The 19,321-nt window shown below is 38.0% G+C and overlaps 3 protein-coding genes across 3 annotated transcripts in view; 1 reads left to right on the top strand and 2 right to left on the bottom strand.

Moving 5' to 3' along the window:
- LOC137654974 (facilitated trehalose transporter Tret1-2 homolog) overlaps positions 1-13,320 on the top strand; it is a 22,134-nt gene extending 8,814 nt beyond the window's left edge. The window contains exon 3 of the mRNA XM_068388874.1: positions 11,893-13,320. Within this exon, the coding sequence (XP_068244975.1) occupies positions 11,893-12,912 (1,020 nt within the window). The 3' untranslated portion in view covers positions 12,913-13,320. The remainder of the gene's footprint in view (positions 1-11,892) is intronic.
- The window catches only part of LOC137654976 (facilitated trehalose transporter Tret1-like), a 125,463-nt gene that overhangs the window by 64,848 nt on the left and 41,294 nt on the right, over positions 1-19,321 (bottom strand). The gene's annotated exons all lie outside the window — the stretch shown is intronic.
- Positions 2,506-5,465, bottom strand: LOC137655893 (uncharacterized). The gene is made up of 4 exons (XM_068390117.1): positions 5,331-5,465; positions 4,701-4,897; positions 3,327-4,605; positions 2,506-2,511 (listed from the first exon to the last, which is right to left on the bottom strand). The coding sequence occupies exons 1-4, from the start codon at positions 5,463-5,465 to the stop codon at positions 2,506-2,508; spliced, it is 1,617 nt and encodes a 538-aa protein (XP_068246218.1).

Genomic DNA, 19,321 nt, shown 5'->3' with positions numbered 1-19,321 from the left:
TTGCCATCTCTCAAAATAAGACGTTTTAATTCGTGTTTCAAATCAGGACATTTACTGTCGATTTCGAATTAGTTTTAGTCACGGCACTGTTATACGCACATACCGAAACAAATCATTGAATAGATCTTAAATACAGATTTTGTTCTTGCAAATTTTTTCCTTAAACACTAATTTTTTTTTCAAATTACTACAACTAAAGAAATTGGCTTTCATTTTTAAGATTAGGTTCATGGCTAGTACAGCGGTAACGTCTTTGCCTAGCATTCGCGGGGCAGCAGATCGATCCCAACCTGGGACCGTGAGTTTAAGCTGTTTATTGGGGAGGATACTGCTGTGGTTGGGCACCAGAGTGGGGGTTGGGCTTGGCCAGTTGATGTTCTAGTGAAAATCTATTCTGATGAAACTGGAACTGAAACCAGACACCTTTAACTATAAATTTATCTAAAGGTGCGTCCACACGGTCGAACAGTGTCTGTCGGACAAACACTGTTATCATATCCAAATTGAAAGAGAATGACGTCATAAGCGTTGAAATGAGGGAAGTTGATATGGTAACAAAAAATGGTACCAGATGAAGTTGACTACCAGGATTTCTACTCCTTTTACCAGACAAAGACTGAAAGAAATGTCCGAAGCTCATGTCTGCTGTCATCTTTGTTATTTATGTCAGTGTTATAATCTGTGCTCGAGAATCAAGTAGTAGTTATCAGCTTCAAGTACGGAGCATCATAACCATAGTACACCATAAAATAAAAGCATAATCCAATAAATCAAATTATGCAACATTATTATTCTGATCTTTTGAGAACAATGGAATGGTACATGGAAGGACTAGTTGCTAAGTTGGAGTGAAAAGAGAAGCCATTCACCCCATATAAAGGAAACTCAAATTGATTATGAATCAAACTTTAAAAACTATATACTGATGGGCTCAAACGCTTTATACAGTTTATCGGAGAAATTAAATCCTTTTATAAGTAAGCAGGAAACATGTATGAGAGGAAGCATTTTTTCCAGAATCATGTCTGAAGTTATTACAGAATTACATATGCCTGGTTTAAAATAACCTATCAGTGAACTTAGGATGTTATTGTTATTGACGTGCAATATATAGCCTATATTATTCCAAGAAATAACTAACGTTTGAGACTGGTCATACTTTGGATTATGTATTGTTAACTAAATCCAAATTGTTTCAGTGATAAAGATAAAATGTTCAAAATTAGTTTCCCCTGTTCTCGTAGAGAGAGAGAGAGAGAGAGAGAGAGAGAGAGAGAGAGAGAGAGAGAGAGAGAGAGAGAGAGAGAGAATTGCTTATTTTTCTCACGATCAAATACTTCTTCGAGCAAATGAGACTTCGGTGTCCATAATTGAAAGAGATTTTGTTATGCTATACTGGCATATCAAAACGCCATAACTTGGTTGTGCAAATGTCTTCTGTACCAACTTCTGACCTTTTTTTATTTCTCCAATTTGCATAGCTCTTCCTTGTAATGACCCATTATAGATTCCATATTCTTTTCGACTTGTAAACCCGTTACAGACATTCCACTGCTCGGAAGTTCTGACGTTATTTTATTTATTGCTGCTACACGTTCATTTCTGTCTTTGTAAACATTTGCTTTGATGTTCGATTAGCAACTGAGCCTCTCTTCTATCTCAAAGTCAGCTTTCCTCCTTAACTAGATTACAACTAGTCATGTTTACAGGGAAGGTGATACCTAATCTTCTAAAAGTTGAAGTTAATCCGGTAAACAAGTAGAACTCCGTCCATAGAGGACTGCCACTCCGCCTCCGGAGTGTCTGAAGCTCGGACTCCACAAACACAGGCACTGTCCGACACACCACTTGGTGCTCATTATTGACGCCATTAACGCTTCTTTCACAATGGTAACTGGTAACAATTGTGTTCGACGGACACTTTTAACAATGGGAAGCAGAAAGAAGAGCTGGTGACGTCAATAACGAGTACCAAGGTGGTGTAAATTCAGTGCCCATGTTCGTACTCTCCGGAGGGACACGATGGACGGAGTTATACTTATTTACCAGATGAAATTTAGCTATTGGTTAATTAGGTTCCACTTGCCCTGTAAACAAGGCTATTTGTAATTCTGTTACGGAAAAAAGCTGCCATTGGGATCCGATAGAAGAGAGGCAGAGCTGCTAATCGAATTTTACTCGAAGGACCCAGACTTACGAAACTAAAGCAGATGTTTCCAGACAGAAATAAACATGTAGCGGAAATTTCTAAAATAACGCCAGAACGTCAGAGAAGTTAATTGTCTGTTACTAGTCTAGAAGTCAAAGAAGAAAATTCAATCCAATCGGGACCAATGAGAGAGAGAGAGAGAGAGAGAGAGAGAGAGAGAGAGAGAGAGGAGAGAGGAGAGAGGAGAGAGAGAGAGAGAGAGAGATTTTTTTAATAAATTTATTGCGCCCATTGGCGTCAGACATTTGAGTACATGGTAACACAGTAATATTGTTTACATCTACATTGTAATCAAGTTATGCCTAGAGAATAGAAAAAAAAATAAAGTATATACAGACATTTAAGTACATATTAAAACAGTATTGTTTACATCTACAGCATATAATGAAGGTTATACAAAGGAATACAAAATAAAGTATCGACAGATATTAAGTACATATTTAAAATAATATTGCTCACTTCTATATATTAAAGGTTATACAAAAGAATTCATATGGAATACAAATTAAATTTAGTTTGATTTCGTAGGTAGGTTGTACCTATCTTTAATTAATATTACAAAACAGCTGATTATTCAGTATCCATCAAAGTGAGGATGGCGTATGAGGATCTCATCGAGCAAATTATTATCTGTCAATAAGTTTTTACATGTATCAACTACTGTGAGTCTTTGGGGTAATATGTCACTAACAAGTGGACATTCCAGGCAATAGTGTTCCAGGGTGTTGGCGTTAGGTGCGTCACATAACCTACAGGAGGAGAAGTGAGGAACTCCATCTTGCTCAGTCACCTGCCAAACTGGTCGCCAACCCAGCCGAAGACGCGCACAAACCACGTTATTTTGACGAACCATGAGTCCACTGCAGTGATACTCGTGTTGGTGAGGAAAGAAGTGATCGTAATGCTGTATTGATACACTAGCGGCTCTCTCGGCATTACTACAATGATGAGTAGGTGAGCGAGCAGCTTGGCGCACCATTTTTCTGCAGCACAGGAGAGATGGAGTGGGAGCATCAGCATCTGGAGGATCCAGTTGACAGGCAGCCTTTGCGAGATGGTCAACGGTGTTGTTGGCCAGAAGACCCACATGAGAGGGAATCCATAGGAAGTGCACTACCAGTGAGCTCATGTTGGCCATGTCTAGGTCCCTATGTATTTGTGTATCCGGGGGCTGGTATGCTGGCTTATGTGATGAAAGGGCTTGGAGTGCTGATTGAGAGTCGCAGATGATAAAGCCGTTGTTTCTGGTCCGTGTGATTAAAATAACTGCATCTAGAAGTCCATGTAGTTCACAATACTTGGAGCTTGATGACTTTGGGAGGCGATGGCCTGTCCAGCCCTCTGGCGGGGGTTCCAAAAGGGGGGAGAAAACAGCACATCCAGCACTGCGATCCTGCTGCAGGGAGCCATCTGTGTAGAGGTGATGGACTACACTGAGGGACGAGCATAGTCTGTCGATGGTCTCCAATGCACGTTGTTGTTGAAGTTGAGGCAAGTCAGTCTTAGAGACTGGAGTGTAAGAGATTGCCAGCACAGGAGTCTGCCAGGGTGCAAGACCATGATCCACGTTCTCTGCCAAAATGTTGATGTCAAGCCCCCGAATGCTTGAACAGACAGTACTAACTAGTGTACGTCCCCCCTGGTGTAGTTGTGGACGAGGTGCATCTAGATCGAGAGAAGTTCTGATGATGTTTGGATAGTGAGGAGACAGGTGAGGGTAATACAGGCATTTAATACTGAAGTAGGTGACATTGGAGTATATTCTCTCAACGAGTGGAGGGAGACGGAGTTCGTGTTGCAAGTTTACAATTCTAGTGGATGCTGGACTACCTAGAATGAATCTCATTGCTTGGTTCTGGAATTTTTCAAGCAACTGTAGAGTTAATCTGGAGAGTTGACATAGTACAGGGGAAAGATAATCTATCACTGAGTGGATGAAAGCAACATATATGGTTCTGGCAACTGGGATAGATACTCCTGAAGAATAATTAGTAAGCCACTTGAGAGGGGTCAGGCGTCGCGGTAACCTGGCCAGCAGATCTTGAACAATGGGATGTACTCTCTGTCTTGCTGGAATGGATGGTGTAATTCCCACTGGTGCTCCCAAATAGATATATTGTGTGCATAAAGGTACAACATTGTTCCCCACTGTAAATTCTAGTAGATTCCTTGCTGGCCTTGGGGAGAAGATTCTACTTTTTCCAGGGGAGATGATAAGGCCACAGGAGGATGCTGATTCATAGAAGGAAGAAAGGAAGCGTTGCAAGTGATACGGAGATGTTGAGTGAATGCAAATATCGTCCGCGTAGCAAGTGATGGTTGTGTTATCAGTATTAGGAAGCAAGGAGAGAAGGCGATGAAGGAGAATATTAAATAAAAATGGACTAAGTACTCCCCTTGTGGAGTACCAAGTTCACGTTCCTTTGCAGTGCTCAATACTCCCTTAAACAGCACTCGAGAGACTCTGCTTCGAAGATATCCACGTATCCACCTCAAAAGGTTTCCCTTGATTCCAAAATCAATAAGCTGGTCTAAAATAATGTCTCTATGTGCAATGTCAAATGCACTTTTCAAATCAATAAAGGCTACAACACTGGTTGGGGAGAGACGAGTGTAAAGCTCCATGAGACAATGATGTGTTCCTTGTTGGGGTAGGAAGCCGTATATTCTAGGCGAAAGCTTATTTTGCTGCCGGAACATAAGGCGTGACAGGAGAATACGTTCAAATACTTTGCAGAAACAGGAGGTGAGGGAGATAGGACAAAATTTGTCAGTGCCGGGCTTGGGAACGGATACAATTGTACTATGAGTCCAAGCTTGGGGCACATATTCCAGGGACAGGGAGAGGTTGTAGAGCCGGAGGAGAGGGTTGCCAGGTACTTTTATGAGTGTGCAAAGGACTGCATAGGTGATGCCATCATCACCGGGAGCTGACTTCTTACTCCTTGCTAAGGCTCGTCATAGTTCTTCCTTAGTTATGGGTACATCGTCCTCTTCATCACTGCTCAGTAAGGTGGAACTGAGACGTAAGGCACGATGGTTTTCTTGTGAGGAGAGAGAGTCTTGTATATGAGCTGGAAGGTTGATGGTTCGTGACTCATTAATAAGGTCCTGTGCATACTGAGCAGGACTGTGGTGGAGGACACTTGGGGGTTTCTTCTTCACAATCCTGTTGATGAGGTGTCACATGGAACCGATGCTTGTTTGATGGTTGATGCTGTCTGTTAATTTGTGCCAGGAATCTGTTTGCACACATTGTTGTAGAGCAACTAGATCATCTCTTGGTAGTTGATACTGGTGCAGAGTCTCAGGACTTGGTTGTCTCATAAAGGCAAGGCCATCATCCATTGCCTTCTTTTCTGCCTAAGAAATTCGATTATCCAGTGTCATGGCACCAACACAATATCTGATATGTGGCTTTCTGATGTATCGTGTGTGGAAAGCATGTGTGGTACTAACAAGTAAGGAGTAAAATTTCTCAGGACAGTTGTCAAATGTAGGGAGAAGGTTAGTCATGTATGAAATGTACGTAGGCTGGTACTTAGGCGGAATTGTGATGCAAGTACGATTGTGCATTGGAGTAGGTGTAGCGGGAAGGGAATAATGGATGCTGAGACCAATGTGATCAGAGAAGAGCATAGGAACCATTACACACTTGACTTGGGAAGGTACAAGTCCACAGGTTAAGATGTGATCCAAAGTACCACCTCGTGCATGCGTAGATCCACCAGTGTCCCAGCGAGTCAGTTGATTTCGACGAATGTATCCTAGAAGTAGGTCCCCATTGCGGTTCACGGTGCCAACAAGATCTCCCAAATCTGGATGATGGGCATTAAAATCTCCCATGTAAACCATACCACGGAGGGTTGGGGCTGGAAGCTTGGCTGTATTTATCCTACCTGGAGCTGCATATACATTGCACAGTCGTATGGTACCTCCGCCTACAGTAATCTCAAATAATTGAAATGTTGTATCTTCATCCTCAGAGTTTGGGAGAAGTCTATGCTGGATTGAAGTACGTATATAGGTGATAAGGCCATGCCTTACTAAATGGGCGTAGGACACATAGCCAGTGAGCGAGGGAGCTTCTTCCCTTGGCTGAGCATTACCAACAAAAGCTTCCTGAATTAGAATAACATCTGGGTGGTGACTATGTACAATTCCCTTAAGTGCAGAAAGTTTTGCCCAGTTTGTAATACCACAGCCATTCCACGAGATGATATTAAGCTTCACTTGGTTATCGAACATGTCCCTTGGAAGAACGGCGACTAGATGAAGAGGCAGTGGTGACACGGGTATGCATTGGTGGTGTATCATGTGGCAAAGGTCCTGTATGGGGATTAGTAACACTCTCAAGACGTGTAGGAAGTGAGTCAAGTTTCTCAGTGAGTATAGTAACTGATGTGATTACAACCTGCTGAGCTTCAACGAAAGATTGTAGTGCGGTATCATTAGTAGCAAATTTAGAAGTTAGATGGTCAAAGGAGGCTACAAGACTGTCCATGCGAGTGTCCGTGCTCTCTAAACGTGATTCAATGGCTTCTTAACGTGATGTAAGGGAGTCACACCGAGACTTGAGGACATCTACAGCATTACGAAGTGTAGATACTTGTGAGGAGGCAGCAACGGTGGGTTTGATTGATGGCATTGGAAGCTATTGTGCAATATGCTGGTTCGATACAGTGCGTGATCGTCTGGTACAGACATGCCACACATTGACTCCAGGCTCATTTCATCTCGGGCATTTCCAATGCGAGGTGTTTGGTGTAGGTAGAGTGAATGAGCGTGATGTTGATGCCGAGGCAGTGTCAACTACTGTGGGTGGTACAGGGGGGGCGATGAGGGCAGGTCCAACTGTCATGCTCAGCTGCACAAAATGTACACTTTTCAGGGGCAGCACAGTATCGTGAGATGTGACCGATACCCCAGTATTTGAAGCACCATGGCTTTTCGTCTGGCATTCTGCGTAGTTCACATGACGGTAAACAAGGGAGGAAAGAGAAGTTAACAAAAGGCGGGGGTGGATCTGGGTGGCTCCAAGTAATAACAATACGATTGATGCACTTCCCATCCTGTAGGAAATGACGTACAGTGTGTACTCCCGTCATTTCCTTAGCTAATGAAGGGTTTACATCCACAGGATATCGAGTGATGACATATGTAGGGAACTTACGGGGTCTGTTTACAGCATCTAACACAAGTGATAGAACCTCCCCACCCTTGACCCTATTTATGATATCCAGGCAATGCCTCGAAATGTATACAAATCGAGAAGTGATCACAGACATTTTAACTTCAGCCAATTCCCGATCGAGGCTGAACATCTTGGTAACCTCCGATAACCGGCGAAGCTTCACATTAACCCCCGGATTCTCTCTAAATAGGAGCTTTATGTATTCAGCACATGGAGCAAGGGCAGGTTGAACAGTTTTTGTAGCCAGGGTAGGTATACTCTGAATAGCAGGTCGAGGCAGGGAACTATTTAGAACTTCATTTTGAGAGGATGAAGCATCTCACTTTGTAGTTTTAGCAGCAGGGGATGTTGGCTCATTACTACTATCTGAATCATGCTCCATACATCGTTTGTTGGAGGTAGGGGTATGGTCCATGAGACTAGGAGCTGCACCAGCAGTGATCAACTTATGAGATTTAGTAGAGATAATTCGTGGCCAATGTTCCTGTGTAAGCAGATGCTCTTCAACATTATCATCACTTAGAGCAAGGTCCTCCTCAACATCAGTGAGAGTACCAGGTCCTAAGAATTCCATACTCATTATTTACTGGTGTTTTAACAATGCCCGTATCTGATTTCATTTCTCTGGTACAGTAATGTTGCCATGACGGGGATAACCACGTCACACACACAGCACTGCGCATGCGCGGTTTAGGAAAAACTTGAACGTAGTGGTATGGCCGAGTGAATGAGATTTTTAATCCTAAATAAAGTCCAAGTTCAAAAACTCGTAAACACACTAATGTCACAGCACTGATCACTAAGCACTACCACAGCTTTCAGTCAATAATCGATCGATCGAGAGAGAGAGAGAGAGAGAAATGAAAAAAAGTTGAGGGCTGGTACAGAAGACATTTGCAACCCCAACTTATAGCGATGATACAAAATGACAGAATCTGTTTCAATATTGAGCATCCAAGTTTCTCATATGCCATATGCCAGAAGAAGTGTTTGATCATGAGAGAAGTAAGTAACTGTGTTATATATATATATATATATATATATATATATATATATATATATATATATATATATATATATATATATATATATATATATATATGTGTGTGTGTGTGTGTGTGTGTGTGTGTGTGTGTGCGTGTGTATAGATGTACATGATATATATATTCTCCAGAAGTGTTTCTGGAGAAACTTCCCCGTCATACATGTGTCTTTATAAAATGTTTCATCTTCTCCGACACAACGTAGGTGTTTGGGTCCATCTGTATATATTGCAGTTTCCAAAGTGTGATTCATAACCAATTTGAGGTTCCTTTGAAATGGCTGAATGGCTTCTCTTATCACTTCGTCTCTGTAACCAGTCCTTCCATGCACATTCCACTGTCCTCAACAAATGGCAGTAATAATTATGCTGCATAATGCCATTTATCTGGTTTTATCTTATGGTGTATCATGCACCGCATTTGAACCAGACACCAACTACTTGTTTCTCAAGCACAGAATAATAATGACATAAAAAAAACCCGTGTATTGCCAGCGGACATCAATTTACGGAGAAGAAACTAATCAGACAACTTGATCTGGTACCACTGTTTGTTACCATATCAACTTTACTCGTTTCATCGCTTATGACGTCGTAATCCTTGCTTTATGATATGGCAACACTGTTTGTCCGACAGACACTGTTCGTCCGTGTGGACGCACCTTAAGGAAGTAGAGAATGCGATGGCCGATTGGAAACGTTCCTGCTTGGCGTTCTGCCGGACTGTGGTTCGAGTGCCACTCAAACTCGATACCTTCTTGTAGTGTCTGCACCCTCGTCATCCTTGTGAGATAAGGACAGGGCGTATGGGGGAGCCTATAGGTCTACCTATGGAGTCATCAGCAGCCATTGCCTGGCCCTTCCTGGTTCTAGCTTGGGCGGAGAGGGAGCTTAGACGCTGCTCATATGTATAAATGGTCAGTCTCTGGAGCATTCTCCTGCAAGCTAGGGCAACGTCTTTGTCCCCTGCCTTTGCCATTCATGAGTGGCCTTTAAAACCTTTAAAATTCCCTTTGCTCGGTCCGAACGCTGCATTATAGAAGAAAATATGTAAGAGTAGGGGGTTATGGGAGGAAAATTGAGCAAGTGTACTACGATGAATTGATCAGGAATGACCTTGTATCAACAAATCAATATCCCTGACTACGATAAGGTATTGAAATTTATGCGATAAACATATACATTTCAAATGTTATTGTTTCTTTCATCCTGTGTGTGTGTGTGTGTGTGTGTGTGTGTGTGTGTGTGTGTGTGTGTGTGTGTGTGTGTGTAGTTGTGTGCCAGTCGTATATTACTGCTTTCAGTTATTCCGGATCAGCCTCATTGTTACCAGGATATGAAAACAATTCATTCGCGTCAGCATAACATAATTAGCATGATAAGCATTCAGAGAAATGTAAGAAACTCACGATTAATATAACAGAATGCACACACGCATACATACAAACACACACACACACACACACACACACGCTCATGCTATTGCAGTGGGCCGGATAACTTCCTGCTGAAATTCAGATATATATCAAGACCAAGGCAATTTATATATATATATATATATATATATATATATATATATATATATATATATATATATATATATATATATATATATATATATATATATATATATATATACACACTATATATCATCATTAGACATATCTAATCCTCTGCAAGACAAAGGCTCATACATGTCCTTCCACTAGTGGCTGTTAATGGTCTTTCTATACCAGCAAATTTTCTTAGTTCGTCAATCAATCGTCTCTTATTCCTTCCCCCGCTTCTTTTGCAATCTCTAGGGACCCATTCTGTTGTTCTCAAAGTCCATCTATTATCTGTCATTCTCCTTATATGTCCTACCCACGTCCATTTCTTTTTCTTACATCTTGTTAGAATAACCTGTACTGCAGTTTCCTCTCGTATCCATGTTGCTCTTTTTGTCTCTGTGTTATTCCCATCATCATAGGTTTCTGAGTTGTAACTAGCTTATGTCCTATGGCTTTAGTAATGTTCCAAGGTTTGTAGGCCCATATATATATATATATATATATATATATATATATATATATATATATATATATATATAGATAGATAGATAGATAGATAGATAGATAGATATATGATACATATGTATATATGCACATATATATAGAGTTATATATATATAATATATATATATATATATATATATATATATATATATATATATATATATATATATAGATAGATAGATAGATATATATATAATACATATGTATATATATGCAGTATATATATGCAGTATATATATATATATATATATATATATATATATATATATATATATATATATATATATATATATATATATATATAGTACATAAGAAGCTATTTCCCGAAATAAGTGATAGTTCCCAATCACATTCATCATTTAACTGCTTAATTGTGAATGAAAATTTCGTATTAGTTGCTTCATACGCCTATCCTAGGTGCTCACCAAAAGCTTAATTATTAACCCTCCTACGGCCCTCGCTTTTCTTTAATATCAAAGTCCTTCCTAACCAACACACCTTTCGCTCTTACCTAGCCAACCTTACTAACCCTTCCTCTCCTCTCACCTCCAGCACTTTTTTTTCCAGTAACCTATTTGTACCATTCTCTCCTTATGACCAAACCACCTAATCTGATCAATCTTTCACTTGTGCTAAAATCTGTTACATTTTCTCCTTATGTTCCTATTTTTCATACAATCACTTCTTCTTGTACAACATATTCACAAACAGTTCATCTCATAACCTCAAAAAAAAAAAAAATTCATTCATTAACATTTAATATCTACTTTATAGTCCATATCTGCTTATTACTTTTCTTGCAGTTTATTTACTTCTTTATTTCCTTTCCTCACTGGCCTTTTTTCCCTGTTGGAGCCCTTGGACTTATAACATCATGCTTTTCCAACTATGGTTGTAGCTAGCTGATAATATCATCAATAATCATTTCGTGCATTCTCACTTTGTACACATCCTGCGACCTTTCTTCCTTTTAATTTGCTATCACTCACCTCTTCTCCATCTCGCAATAGTCAATTAAATTTACTACTAAATATTTTCACGAATCAGCCATTGCTATTCTTCTACCATCATTACTATCATTCATAACTACATATACCTTACCTGCCTTAATATTGACCCCATTTTCTTTCAACTTTCTTCCCTTAAAAATCATTTAGTTTCGATGTACTGTAATTTAGTAGAATCCATTTATTCCATGTCTGAGTAATTATTATGAAGATTATTGTGTGGAAATGCCTAATGATCGTTTGACATTAATGATATGAAGAATATAGTATGATGAATTCGTGACATAATATTCACCTTTATGGGCCAGTTGATTTAGATATAAGATGTATTTTCAATATTTCTAAATCTCTCAGAGTGTAATGTATATAAACATTTTTTTCCTAAGGGTGCAGCTGTCGCACTAACGAATTCAGTCATCAATGTGTATGTCTATGAAATATGCGAACTACGTATCAGAGGCATCATGACCAGTCTAAGTGAATTTTCCTCCTCCTTAGGCTACTTGATTTGTTACTTCCTAGCCTGCTTTTTCTCTTGGGACCAAATTGCATTGATAATATCGACCGTCGTGATCCTCCCAAGCTTCATTGGAGTCATCATCTCGCCAGAATCTCCTCTTTGGCTTGCAAGGACTGGCAAGGAAGAAGAGGCCAAGAGAGTCATGAAGACTGTTCGACGCACCGAGAAAGAAATCTTATCAGATCTGGAAGCTGCTTCTAGAAACAAAAATGAGTCTGCAACATACCGCGAGTCTCTACAGATATTAACTAAAAAACCTAACCTAAAAGCAATGATTGCTTCCAGTTTGATCTTCATCTTCAACCAGCTAACTGGATATTCCATCGTAACACTATACGTCGTCCATATTTTTGAAGCAGCACGGGCTGGTCTTCCAGCACAGTGGAGCTCTGTTATTGTGGGAACATGTCGCCCTGTCATTAGTGCTCTAACCGCTTACCTCTTACATACATCTTCTCGAAGATTCCTGTTAGCTCTTGGATGTACTTTCACTGGTATTGCCAATGGCATCATCGGTACCTACTTCTTTCTGCAGCACATGGAATATGACTTGTCTTCTCTAAACTGGCTGCCACTTTTTGGTCTCGTTTTGTATATGATTGGATATTCTGGTTTTGTTGGGCCAACAACCTGGTCGGCTGGAGTCGAGGTATTGCCAGAGTCTGTAAGGTCCATAGGCTATGGAATAGGGATTACTTGTTATTCTATTACTGCCTTTCTCCTTTCTAAATTTTTTGTAGATTTGAAGATTATTTTAGGGATGCATGGGATGTTTTGGCTCTTTTCTGGTGGGTCATTCATTTTTGCTGCTGTTACTCTCCTCTATATTCCAGAGACTCTTGGAAAATCCTTAGATGATATTAACGATTACTGGGAGAAACACTAGTAAAACGCTACCTTGCTTGATTAATAAGTGAATAAATCAATGTTTTTTTTTTTTGTGTCACACACTCAGGGTGCATACATTTACCTCTTTTTAATTATCTAATTTTCTTGATAATTGTATTTGCATTCTTATTCATCTGAGTCTGTTTTCCATCAATAATAAGAAAATTTGGTTATTTGAAGTACACCTTATTGTCTTCATTCCTTAATCATTGATTTAACTTACAAAGAAGCCTTGATGGATTCAGAGCTGTTGTCATTGTTGTACATCTGGCATCATATCCAGCATAGCTACTAGATTTCTTATAGTAAAATTGCATTCTGTACTGTGATAAATGGGTTATTCATTGTTTCATACGAGTATCTATAGTTTGAATAGCTTTTTTTAAATGTATGTTATGAAAATTTATAAAGAAAAATTATACTGTATATGTAAATAATAGAGTAATCAGTCCAAACAATGCAGCCACTCTCAGCAACAAATTCTTATACTGGAACTTACTCTTTGAAATAGACTATATAGTGCAGCATGAAATTGTATTGTACAGAAATAACTATGATGAAGGTGACTGAATGCCCCTCCAGTTACGGATGTAGTGAAATACTCAGGACAACACTTATAACGTCATTAAAAGACGACCTCCTGGAGACGAAACGTCTATGTTTTATTACAAAGACACGCTCTTCCTTGATATTATTGATTGTTTGATATTACCATGATTGATTTTATATCATTGTCTGTAATGTGTGGTTCTTCTAAGATTATGATCTTGATTCACGAAAATTCGAACGGGACATGTCAGTGTTCATTTCTGGTACGTAACTTGAGTTACATTAACATTGATATTTTATTCTATAAGTTTCACACTACAAATGTATGAGTTATCGTGAATAGTTGCAAGAGAGGCACACAGATTTAACAGTATCTGTATTGCTAACTGATAATTTTGTATGAGTAATTAGGTAACATTACTGTGACTACACACCTTCCAAACACTGTCTGCATGGTTGAGGGAAACGTGTCACGTGTCACAGTCACTCAGTGGAACAGAGACAGAGAGACCAGTTGGTTGGCTGCTCCTGTTCTTCGAGGATTTTTTTGAGATTTGCTATACCAATTTAGTACCATAGATATTTTCTTAATTATAGGAAGCAAAATTTGGATATTGGTCATTTCAATATCAGTGTCTTCGGACTATCGTATTGTTTGGGAATGTGGATCCATTATGTAATGTTGAACCGAGTCAACACTCTCCTGTAAGAATTTTGGAACTACAATAGCAATTACTGTCTGATTTTGGTTTATCTACTTGCTTTTTTTTTTCTTTTTTTATGTATAACCATAGCATACAGTGCTATCCACTTATTAATATAAGTATTTTACGATTTAAGATTATTTGGATATTTTGACATTTTGATTTTTACTATGTAATTCCATAATTTTTCCTATTGTTGTTATTAACTACAAATGAAATTTATTTTGTTGTGTTATTTTTATTTATATTTTTATTATCAACGGTATTTGATTACCCAGTCGTAAATCGGTATTAGATTTTGGATTACTTTTCTAAAGGTAGCTCATGAATTGGACAGTGACATTGACCTATCAAGCCGGACAATGCCCTAGAGACTGACCATACATACATGTGATCAGTACCCAAGACCCCTCTCCACCCAAGCTAGGATCAAGCAGGGCCAGGCAATGGCTACTGACTCAGCAAATAGATATAGGATCTCCCCAAACCCCCATCCTTAGCTCACAAGGATTGTGAGGTTGCAACGACCAAAAGAGCTAACGAGTTTGAGTGGGACTTGAACCTCAGTCTCACGATCACCAGTAAGGGACATTACCACATCGGCCACCAAAACCCATTGCTTTACTAATAGATATTTGTACAGTAACTATATTCTGGGATATCCCAGATTATTCTTAGTACATGTACAGTTGGACGCAGGAATTCCTGTTACACCTCGCTCTGAGGAAGTGCACCCTGTCACACCCTGACTACGCGGTTAAGCAACCAGACAGATCATGTAGGGAGATATGACATCAGTGGTCGGCAGGACTACACACAGGGTGTACTAGGAATTACTGTGTCCAACTGTACCCCAATCTACATAAGATGTTTAACTCTCCAAGTTTCAATATCCAACTTGGGTCGATTCTAACTCTTAAACCAACATCGAGCTACTTATAAAAGAAGAAGTTACTGGAATAGAGGTATAAAGCACTGCCTAACCCTTAACCCATCATTAAACTACTAATAAAAGCAGAAGAGGCTGTATGGGATTAGTAAAAAATAGATGAGCCTAGAACTCTGGAGCTAGAGACAGATATAAAACTTATTGGAATAACTTGACCCCTTAGCTACTGTGACGTCAGGATACGTCAAAATGTGCTAAAATACAAACCCTTTCTTAAGCTGAATACCCTAGCGAAGAGAAAATTCGCTTACTGTTCAAGCACCCTGTTGAATGAGGATACTCAAATCTCCTACTAAAAATAAAATAAGGATGACTCAATCCTTTGTAGGAATAACAATCACGTCTCTTTTTAAAAGAATTTCCTTCGACACAAAGAAAGAAGCTATCTATAAGCTCCGTATGGGTTCTCACTCATCAAAATTTACCGGAGATTGGATGCAAAGTCGTGATGACTTCATTGCTCAAGTCGAGGCCAAATTTTATCCACGTTTCTTTGAAGATCTACACATAAAGAATCCTTTCACACTAACATATTTGATATTTCTCAACGCCGACAAACAAAGTGCTATATCTACAGTATATCAGGCAATGACATACTGTATCTTCAACAGCCGTTGCAATAACACTGATATGAAAATATTCATTCCATCTCTAATAAGTTTGAAAACTAATGTTCCTTTCTTATGATTCCCGACTCTCATTTAACTTGCTCAACTAGTTATAATAGTTTACATCACTACTCACTAGTGTAAACAACCCATCAAAAATTGTCTAAATATTTAGGTAGATATGCACACACACGCAGATTTAACCCTTTCCACCCTCTAACACTTCCATAACTACAGCCCCCTGGTCCTGCAATTTATAGGAGAATGTGGTTTCGGAGTGTATCTCTCGGGGTAGCCCCTCTAACCAGTGTATGACTACTCCCTCTCTACTTACTAAGTAATGTAGAGTTGGCTTCACTAATTCCAGCACACTTCCCAGGAAGCTAGGGAAACATCTCACAACTCTATATTTTAGCAGCTTACGATATATTTAGCTGAAGAGGAACTGTTGGCAACACTGCATGTAAAACAAAGTCGTAGAGCTTGTAAATACGAAAATCTAATTAAACATATTACAATATAATTCCACAGAGCACTTAGCAAAATTAGTTTTAAAAAATGTTTTTGGTCACGTGTTTACAAGCTCAGTGATGTCTTACAGGCAGTGTTGCCAAGTTTCTCTTTTGCTAAAGACAGTTACCACCTAAAGCTTACAGCCTAGACATCTTATTTTCTCGTGAAGTGTACTGGAATTAATAAAGCTAGTTGTACAACCTGCCTTTTTTCATCATAATTACCAGAAAATTCAACTTGAACAGTTATTTGTCCGACTCATCGATAAGGCAAAGAAAATAGAAGAAGGAAAATGATCAACAAAGTAATACTGTATATCACGCCAAACTAATGGCAATAATATTGATAAAGGACAGGGATTTTTTTTTTCACATTTTCTGGTAAAATTTAACGACACCTTCTAGACACTTTTATAACTGACATAATTATCAAATGCAGCCGTCTCTAGTCCATTGCAGGACAAAGGCCTCAGACATGTACTAAGTTAAGTCAGTGGTTCGGCCATTTCGCACTTTAATCCGACCGCTCACAGCAAACCAACCTAGTATGAGTTGCCCCAACTATAGTCAATTTCTTTTAGCGATGCAGATTTGCACCGACTCGCAGCGGTGCCCTTTTAGCTCGGAAAAGTTTCCGGATCGCTGATTGGTTGGACAAAATAATTCTAACCAATCAGCGATCAGGAAACTTTTCCGAGCTAAAAGAGCACCGCTGCGAGTCGGTGCAAATCTGCCTGGCTAAAAGAAATGGACTATAGTACAGCTTTGCTGATCAAGGTAATACGCAAACTCTTTTACCCCATTCAGGTATTTAATTAAGATAACTCTGTACCAAGGGATCCTGCTTTTCAGTATTTGGAATCATAATAAGAGCTAAAGTGGTATTACCTCTTTTGAAATCTGTACCACAGCAGCTATCAACGTAAATGAGGCAACCACATGTTTTGCTTATAGGTAGTTACATTTATTATTAGAAAAAAAAAAAAAAACTGTTCCATTAGTTTCTAAACAATTTATGCTTCACGCATAAATATGATAGCTTTGTTGCAGCAGAGTAGTTGACACTGTTTAAAAACAATACATTTCAATTACGAAATAACATACTTGAATATCGAATCGAACACACATAGTATATATATATATATATATATATATATATATATATATATATATATATATATATATATATATATATATATATATATACATATATATATATATATACATATATATATATATACATATATATATATACATATATATATACATATATATATATATATATATATATATATATATATATATATATATATATATATATATATATATATATATATATATATATATATATATATATATATACACACACATTAGAAAGGCGAAGGAAAGTAGATACTTCAGCATTTGGACAATTTATTTGCTAAGCTTTCGGGAACAACATTTCCCATCATCGCAGCTAAAAAATGAACATAAAACATAAATAAATTATGTCTATTGATTTCTGTTTTATTTTCGGTTTTTAGCTCCGATGATGGGAAATGTTGTTCCCGAAAGTTTAGCAAATAAATTGTCCAAATGCTGAAGTATCTCCTTTCCTTCGCCTTTCTACTGAATCTGAAGCTTTCTAGAAGCGAAAATGCCATTTATATATATATATATATATATATATATATATATATATATATATATATATATATATATATATATATATAGATAGATAGATAGATATACATATATATATATATATATATATAGATAGATAGATAGATAGATAGATAGATAGATAGATAGATAGATAGATAGATATATATATATATATATATATATAATACATATATATATTATATATAATATATATATATATATATATTATATATATATATATTATATATAATATATATATATATATATTATATATATATATATATATTTATATATTCCCGATTGCTGTTTTCCCCTTTTGATGGGATGATGCCAGAAGTTAACCAAAAAAGTATAAAACAAAAACACAATCTCTTGAAATCATTATTTTCTTTATGTCATCCGAAAATTGTCCCAGTGAAAACTATCCTAAATTATTTATTTTTCTTATAAATTCATTCCCTTAAGTCCTATATATTATTTTTTTTCTTTTTAAATACATGCAAATAACTTTTTGTACCATTTCCCGAAAGCATTATGTTCTTTAGATGCTTGTATAGTTACTATATGGTAGTTAAGGTAGTTAGTTGTTAGGTATTGACAAGGAGGCGAGGTGAATGTAAGTTTATTCAATAAGATAACGAGCTTACATACAAATAGTTGGGGGCAACAATGGCACAAAAATGCAAACTGTGTGAAACATGCGATGGCAAAAAGATAAAAAAAAGCCATAGCATTAGTGTATGGGCGTGCATGAAACACGTGCATTATTATTAATAATAATAACTGCTAAGCTACAGCCCTAGTTGGAAAAGAAGGATGATATAAGCCCAGGGGCTCCAACAGGGAAATAGCCCAGTGAGGATAGGACACAAAGAAAAAGAAAACATTTTAAGAACATTAACATTAAAATAAATATTTCCTATATAAACTATAAATACTCTAACAAAACAAGAAGAAGAGAAATTAGATAGAATAGTGTGCCCGAGTGTACCCTCAAGCAAGAGAACTCTAACCCAAGACAGTGGAAGACCATGGTACAAAGGCTATGGCACTACCCAAAACTAAAAAACAATGGTTTGATTTTGGAGTGTCCTTTTCGTAGAATAGCTGCTTACCATAGCTAATGTTAACCACATGGGTGAGGAAAAATTGTTGTTAATCTCAGTGTTGTCAGGTGTATGAGGACAGAGGAGAATCTATAAAAAATAAGCCGGACTATTCGGTGTATATGTAGGCAAAGGGAAAGTGAACCGTTACTAGAGAGAAGGATCCAATGTAGTATTGTCAGGCCAGTCAAAGGACCCCATAACTCTCAAGCGGTAGTATCCCAACGGGGGGCTGGTGCCCTGGCCAACCTACTACCTAGGTTGTCAGAAGAACTTCAAAAGTTCAAAGTTGGAGCAAATGTTTTTATGTTGACCAGGCTGACATGAGTCTTTTT

Source organism: Palaemon carinicauda, chromosome 16 (genome assembly GCF_036898095.1).
Source record: "Palaemon carinicauda isolate YSFRI2023 chromosome 16, ASM3689809v2, whole genome shotgun sequence".
NCBI classification, from domain to species: Eukaryota; Metazoa; Arthropoda; class Malacostraca; order Decapoda; family Palaemonidae; genus Palaemon; species Palaemon carinicauda.
The sequence above is the reverse complement of the archived record's forward strand: the minus strand, read 5'-3'. Positions and strand labels throughout refer to the sequence as shown.

What these genes read in the sequence shown, in the direction of transcription:
- LOC137655893 (XM_068390117.1), bottom strand. Translation starts at nt 5,465, where the DNA reads ATGTGTGCAAACAGATTCCTGGCACAAATTAACAGACAGCATCAACCA. An exon ending in CTCCACCACAGTCCTGCTCA is followed by an intron (nt 4,898 to 5,330) that starts GTATGCACAGGA and finishes ATGTTCCGGCAG; the next exon opens with CAAAATAAGCTTTCGCCTAG. An exon ending in ATCAAGGGAAACCTTTTGAG is followed by an intron (nt 4,606 to 4,700) that starts GTGGATACGTGG and finishes GTACTCCACAAG; the next exon opens with GGGAGTACTTAGTCCATTTT.